The sequence below is a fragment of the Fulmarus glacialis genome, unplaced genomic scaffold (assembly GCF_000690835.1).
Source record: "Fulmarus glacialis isolate BGI_N327 unplaced genomic scaffold, ASM69083v1 scaffold31816, whole genome shotgun sequence".
Classification (NCBI taxonomy): Eukaryota; Metazoa; Chordata; class Aves; order Procellariiformes; family Procellariidae; genus Fulmarus; species Fulmarus glacialis.
The window spans coordinates 1-8082 of record NW_009216727.1 but is presented as its reverse complement, the minus strand read 5'-3'; the positions used below and the strand labels follow the sequence as shown (position 1 = coordinate 8082).

General features: G+C 38.0%; 1 protein-coding gene across 1 annotated transcript; it reads right to left on the bottom strand.

Moving 5' to 3' along the window:
* Positions 1-1670: 1670 nt before the first annotated feature.
* On the bottom strand, positions 1671-8077 carry PIGA (phosphatidylinositol glycan anchor biosynthesis, class A; the record flags this gene model as incomplete). Its single annotated transcript, XM_009579408.1, has 5 exons — positions 1671-2103; positions 3821-4027; positions 5442-5574; positions 6751-6883; positions 7441-8077. Coding segments are annotated over 5 exons (1413 nt in total), but the record flags the coding sequence as incomplete, so codon positions are not given.
* Between the last annotated feature and the right edge of the window lie 5 nt (positions 8078-8082).

The following is an 8082-nucleotide window of genomic DNA, read 5'->3' as shown; positions in this document are numbered from 1 at the left end:
ATAAAATTTCCCTGGAATGATAATCTATTTTTGAAAAGTTGTTACAAACTTGAATGTTATTTAAAAAAAAAAAAAAGTAACTTTGAAAAGTAAAATATTACCTTAACTCCACCCATTTATCCATAACCTGTGTGGCACCATTTTAGCTGACCTCCACCTTTAATGTAGAGTTTGAAAAATTCATATTTTAATACAATGCATATTGTACACTACATATCAAAGGCTAAAGGAAAATAGACTTTGTATATGGCGTTTATTTCACATTACTTTTCTTGTTTCATGAAAATATGTTCAATGAAATTATAAAATGTCAGTTGTTAGGGTAACTACATCCCTACACAAACAAGATGACATTGAGAAAAGTTGTGTTTTAAATACTGCCCTTCAAGGGTTTGGAAGCAGTATTTGCATATTGCACAGTTTTAATATTAATACAGTGTCCAACACTACGTAATACTCAGAGTCACAAAATCATAAGATTTTAGTCTTCAGTGATGCCTGAAAAAAAAATTAACCCAGTGCATTAGGCAGGGGGCAGTTTTAGAGGTGGTTAACATAAATGAGATAAATGCCACGCACACATTTGTAAGTTGTGCCACCTGTTGTCCCAGGTATAGATTACTTAGGACTGCTAACAGATGCAAGGAGCCACTTTGGTTTTTTGGGGTTTTGGGTTTTTTTTTTTTCCTTTCTTTATTTTTTTTTCCCCTTTCTTTTTTTTTCCCCCTCTCCATGAAAAGCATAACTATTGGTTATTTTCATTTAAGGGATACCTTCCCAAGATTTCACTTGCAGAACCTGCCTGACAGTGTCTCTGATGTGGTCTAGATGAAATCACGTGCACTAAACACTGTCCCTCCTGGAGATGGACTGAAATGCCATTTTGCTCATAACTAAAGGGAAGGAAAAAGAAAAAAAAAAAAAAAAAAAAAGGGGAGGTAGGAGTGGGGAGAGAGAGAGAGAGCGAGCATGATGGTGCTTGTTAAGCCCTTCACAGGTTTCTCTCTTCTCGCGCACACACACGTGTTACTTCACACTTTGGCATAGTCTGCTGGAGGAGTTTTCAGGCCTGAGCTGTTTCTGAAGGCTATATTATCTCTAAATAATATAATTTCTTCACTTATGTACTTTAAAAAACGCCATAAGCCTTACATCACTTTCACACATGTAAGTGAACAGGACAAATTCAGCACCTCTGAAAATACCAAAAATTCATATGGAGTTTTGATTTAGCAACAGTATGATCCAATTTTGACTAGGGAAGAACTTCAAAATAGTAACGCTATGCAGGCAAAACACTGTCACTGGGACACAACTGCTGGAACTAAGTCTCTGAAATTTCCATGGTAATGGACTTCATGACTAATTTCAGGCGCCACCTTTTCATCTTAGGAAAGAAAAGGTGTGTTTTGTTGGGTTTTTAATTAAATATTTTTCCGTAGGTCTCAAAATAAAAATCACAGTAAATATCAGGAATTAGCAGGGACTACTGTACGCTAATAATTTTTGTGTTTTGCTTTCCCAAATACCACTAAAGTTTACAGTCACTTTCTGTAATATTCAAGTTGTTGAGAAAACTCTTGTATTTTTGTCTTGAAGGCTTTTGACACATAAAAACCCATGTTCTCCTCCCAGCTTTAAGTGCAAAAGAGATGTCCATAAATTTGCTTGAATCCAAAGCTAAATTAAAACATAATCCTAAATTGAGGTAGCACATTTAACCAAGTTTCTTTCCAAGAACTTCAGAAAGAAACTGAAGAATTTTAAGAGTAAAGTCTCTATCAGTGAGCATTAAAACCTTTAGTGACTGGTGCGTTCTTTCCTCTCCATTTGAGCATTTGAGGACCTTGGAAGTTCTTCTTTAACTCTTCCTTTTTTCCCCAAAAAATACTGTTTAGTCCATGCACCTTTAGGTCCTGTGGCATCTATTGCAACATCAATAACGGAATCTGGAATCATCCACCTCAGAAACGCCAAGAAAAGGAAGTTCAGAACAGCAAAAAGAGCAAAAATATACCCAGTCACCGGGCCACAGTGAGACATTAGTCTGTTAAGTCGCTCATCCATTGGTAAAACCACTTCATCTGCAACCCTGTCGTACACCTAAATGGAGAAGAGACAGAAAGTAAGATCTTAAAATGATGTTGCTTCTACCTCAAAAATAAGGCAGTACTTTGTTGTCAGTGTGCAAAATAACTTATCTACTCCTAACTACTAGATGGGACAAATATTACCGCAAAAAAATTTTGCAGATTTTAAATGTTGATTTATGAGTACTGTTCTAGAAATTTCATTAATTTATTTAAAGAGAAAAAGGAAAAGAAATGTTCTATTTTTTTGACAGACCTCAAGAGTATTTCATTAAATAGGAAGGCTGCATAATTTGTCTCTCATGTAATATTATATAGAGAGGGTTGGGGTTTTTTAATTAATTGAATGGGTTCTAATCTCATATTCACACCAGTCATAGGAAAGGAGTCTGAACATGCCATTACTAGATTTTCAACACAAAGATGGATGAACTCATAGATGAGTTGGCAATCTTACAAACCTCTGTATTTGAACAATCAACCAAATCATAATAGGATACTGATTTTTATTTAAAGAAACACTAGTAATTCTTAGTAAAATTTTTAAAATTCAATGAATGTGAAAAGCAAATACATGCTTCTAGAGACTTAATATACATATTAACCACAACCACTAAAAAAAAAAAAAAAAATACAGTCCTGTGTTTCATAGAACAGAAACATAAATACCCACTACACACAACTCAAAAAAAGGCTTAAAGTATACAGAGCTTTTTCCTTGAGAACATTACAGACTTCATCCTACGGGTAACTTAACAATGAGCTAACAAACAACTGTCTTTTGTACAACGTAAGTTCCATGCATACTTCTTCCAAATATACTAACATTTTCCTTCACAGAGTTGTGTTTTGTGTTTTTTGTTTCTCGGGGGTTTTTTTGCTGTAAAGAAAACTGAAATCTAGACTAACTTCTATAAAAACTTTGCAATTGAAATGTTGCTTGCAGTTACAAAATCATAAAATTAATTGTACTGACAGTACTTGAAAACAATAAACTGCTTATACATGATACTTCAAGGAGACTTATAAGAGATACATATCTGAGTACACTACAATGTAATTAGGAGGCATGTGATTCAGCTACTCTCTTGCCTAAAACATACGGGCTGAAGTCAGAAGCGACAGATCTCCACAGGCGTTTGTAACATTATTGCAGTTAACATTCTTCACTAACGGCAGAGTTCTGATGCTGAAGCGCAGTTCTAATTCTGAAATATGATTTCAAAAGTGTGATAATTTATTTTCGTTACATCCATACCTTATGTAATTTCAGCTATGTTCAGCCTACCGGCATTAAACCACCTCTCATAATTTTAAACCACTTGTTAGCATGTGGCAGACAAAACTTTGTCATGAATTCTGTCTTTTCCTTTTCACGCATCTTATACAGCATGTTTTCCAGTTATGCCAGAAAAGTCACTTAATGTGGGGACTGGAAAAAATGTATGAGTAGAAACGTAACTAAAGATATAGGCTGTTCTTCAGAATATTTATCAGCAGTTATGGCACAGAAAAAAATGCAAATAGGAAAAAACCACCTATCTAGGGATGTATTTGGGGGGGAGCGGGAAGCATTTTCTGAACCTTTTTAAACCATGTGTGTTTGACAGGAAACACACTGAAAAATTACACTGAAAGATTACACAGAGAATGTACGTAGTAATGTTTCAAAGAAGCAGCTGTTTCAGAAATGTACTTTAAGAGAATTTAAAAGAAGTGATTATACATACTTTCTCAGTTCTCTCTGCTACATTCCTCCATGTATAAAATGTCTTTACTTTATTATGAACAGTTTCTGGAGATGGTAGTGTTCCTGATCTGAGCTGGGCAATAGCTTTTTCTAATCCATCACACAAAGATTTCACGGAGGGTTCACATAAAATAATGAGATTTTCTGGAAGCACCTCAGGAATCCCACCAACTCTTGTACTCACCACCTTTGAAAGAAACAAAAGAAAGAGCACATATGCTGCATAGCAATAAAATAGAGTGATGACGTGCTATTACACTGTTTAGATGCAGCACTTAAGACGAATAGGGAAAAAAAAATACAGTCAGTGGTTGCCATGAAGGCAACCACGCTTTGGGAATTTTACCTGTACGCAAACTAGAAGTCTAGGCCCTAGAAAAGACCTAGCATAGCAGATTACCTTTAACGATGTTCAGAATGATTCTTCAGTAGCACGGTAAGACAGAAGACTTGATCTAATGAGTGGTTTATGAGACATCTTTCCTAAAGGTGTTCGTCACAGTACACAACTAAATCAGTGTAACCAGATTTTGGACTTTCTCTCCATAGTCCCTCATGAAAACTGTTACCTCTACTTGGAGAGGACACACCCACCTTCAGTTGATCCTTCCTGGGCTACTGAACATTTACAAGAACTTCTTTAGAAGTTCAGGAATTTTAATCTGAATTATTATTTTTAAAGGGAAATCAGAAACTACTAAGACTCACGTTATGCAATCATCTCTAAACAGCGGGCAACAGTAAGAAAACTGCAGAACTTCCCAACCTCTAAAGAGGAAAACAGATGACAGAGGAATAACTACCACAACTAGGTAGTACCTACTGTCAAAAGATATTGGAGCAGGGGAAAAGAAAAAAGAAAAAAAAAGAAAAAAAAAAAAAGAGTCCCTCACATTTTCTTGTATACTTCTTGTATATTAGATATTCTTATCAGTCTGCATTTTTTAATGTGAGAATCTGAGTTCTTTATGGCTGTTGATTGAACTTTTTTTTTTGAGTTGTCAATCTGAGTTGTGAATTAGCTAGAAAGGGCTTTTACTGCTTTTTCTCTCTCCAACTCTTATCTTGAATCCCTACCTGGTAAGGCAAATACATCCTCAGTTAATATAAGAAAACGAATGTCAGGTCTTGGTGCACGAGGAAAACAGTCCTAGTACAACGGTTTAGTCTGGTAATTCAATATGCCTGACTGACCAAAGTCACCCATGCTCATGGGCCATTTTCTGCAACTCCTCTTGAAGTACTGTCAAAGTAAACCTTCATGAACATCAACTAGCCCAAAACTCTGTAAAGGAGTACATACAAAATAGCATTTTGGAGAGGCAGTCTGGTTAGTTCAGAGAACTGAGAGTTAGCAGATCTACATGTTATTCCCAGTTCTGCACAAGTTTCTTCTGGGAGCTTAAGCAGTTTCGGTTAACCCTTCTGTCTCAGCTTCCAGGTGATCTGTAAATGGGTATAATATTTGCTCACCTTTGTAAAGACAGGGCCTCAGATGAAATCAAATGCTACAAGCACATATTATTTAATCATGAACTTTGTTTACATTGGATACATGCGTTCTAGACAGTTTCAATTTTTTTTTTTTTTTTTTTTTGTACCTGTAAACCACAGCTTGCTGCTTCCACAATTGCCATACAAAAGGCCTCAGTGAGGGAAGTGTTGAGAAAAATGTGCCCCTGGACTAGAACATTTCTAACATCCTGGTGTTCCAAGGCTCCTAGGAGACGTACCCTGCATATAAGGAAAAAAAAAAAAAATCAGATAAACACTAGATTTGGACTGTAATAATGATGTATAATGTTACACATATTCTGGAAAATGTACCAATGGTTCACACTTATATAGTGAGAAAAGGAACACAGACACGTTTGTTCCGTTTTCTCTGAATTTTTCCAGCAATGAAGAAATAGAAGACTCCGCTTCTTATTTTCACACTAAAAGAAACTTATGAAAATAAAGTTGGGGGGAGAAGTTGTTCTGTTTGTTTTAACGGCAACTGCCTTCAAAACATTGCTACTGAGCTTTCTCGTTCTGTAAGAGAACATGGCTTCATGCAGTTAATTGTTACGATTTGTAATCCTTTCTTTGTTTAGATGTATTATCTGAATTTTCAATGTGAGGTCTGATCAATCCCAAGGTCTGAGAGGCGGGGGGAAAAAGTATTTAGGATACAATGATCAGGACCTATTATTTTGAAGAGATACTGGGATACAGAAAAGGGCAAAATAAGAATGATACTAACAAACAATTGCATTGTCCATCCAGAGGAATCACTGACCGAAGTACAGAACGGGCAACAGAAAACAGAGAAAAGGAAACAGAAAATTAAGAACCTTGTCCTTGACACATAAAACTGCCTTTGAACAACAAGAAAACCCCAAAGAAATACACAAATGCATATGCATCACAGAAACATTTTGGTAATACAGTAGCACCAAAGGAACATGTTTGTAGTGCCACAAGAGAACACATACTAGATAAGCACTACCCTGAAGAGTTTCATACTGAAAAAATAAAACAAATTACTAGCAGTCATCCTCACAAGCAGCAGTGACACAAACTAGCTGTCTAACACCTGATGCCATATGGTAATATGTGATGCAAACATCACAGTTTCAGAGAAGAATATGATAAATTTATGTCTAAGTCAACTTTTCTCTGACTCGAGTGAAGGTTCATATAAGGTCTATTTCTATGAATTAACTTGCAGGATCATAGTCCAACTCCATAACTGTTCAGTTAATGTCTGGTCTATCTGTCTTGCCTTCGATAGTTCTCATCTCCTCCAGCCTCGAGTTTTTGGTGATTGGGTTTTTTTAGGGGAGGGGGGCACGCAGAAAGGGTGTTGCTGTTGTCTTCCCCACCCCTGAAGTACATTGAAGGGTCATAGACATGCACAGAACAAACCTGTCATGTAGCTGGTATCTTTCCCGGACTTCTTCCAGTACGATTCGTTTTGGTCCTTCTCCTCCGACTAAGAAATGTAACTCTGGATATTTCTGACAGAGCTCAGGAATTATACCACTAAGCAAATCTATACCTAAGAGTACAAAATTTAGGGCAAGCTGTTATTATATTTGATTTTAGAACTTACCATGATGTAGCCTACTACTATAACTCTATTTAAGTGAAGGAAAAAAAAAAAAAATCTCTTGAAGACAGTTAGACTGCTGAACACAAAATTCTGAAAAAAGACAACTTGTGATCTATTAGGAGACAAATAGGAAAAAAATCACTTAAGATGCTGTTGCTTGATTAAATAAAAAACAGTTAATACATTTCTAAGAGAATATATAGATTAGGGCCTAAATCATATCCCCAATATAAGTCAAACCTTCCATTTTACAAATTTCAATTTTCACTTCTTCAATATTACAAAAGAAATACACCTCTGAACCCAACACGTGCAAACTGAAACATCCATTTCTTGCTCGTGAAGGCACAGGCACAAAAGCTCAGAACCATCACCGTGCAACTCCCGTTTAAAATCCAATCCATACCACAGATACAGCGCAGGTGGTACCTAACCAAGGCCTTTCTTACCATAACCTAAAGAAAAAAATAACCAAAACAAACTTACATTTTAGCCCCCATTACCTTTTCTGTAAACAAGCCTGCTGACAACAACAATTGTTATCGTACTGTCATCCCTCCTCGACGGGTCTGGAGTGAAGTCGGTGGGATCGACAGCATTAGGGATGACAGAGACTATCCGAGGGTCCAAAGCTGCTCGCAGCACCGTGTTTTCCTTACTCGTGTAGGAGACACAGATGATGTGGTTCGTGTCGCACAGGGACACCGTCAGAAGTTTGTTGGTAAGCACCGAGCTGACATCCGCAAACCCAAAGAGGGAGTGGTCCGTGAACACCGTCCGCAGCCCCATGGTCTTGGCGTGGAAGAGGGCATCGTGGGCCATGGCGGAGAAGGAGCTGTGGGCGTGGACGACGGTGACCCTCTCCCGCACAAATATGTACCTGAGCAGGGGCAGGCTGTGGAAGAGTGTCGTCGCCGTGGACTGGTTGTACATGACCTTCAGGGGCAAGTAGTAGACTTTCAGCCCGTTGGTGAGGTAGCGGACGCCCTTCCGGCGGCCGTAGGCGTGGGTGACCACCAGGACCTTGTGGCCCCGCTCGATGAGGCACTGCGACAGCTGGTACACGTGGCTCTCCACGCCCCCCATGTTGGGGTAGAAGAAGTCCGACACCATGCAGACGCTGTGCGCCCCCCGCGCCGGGCCCC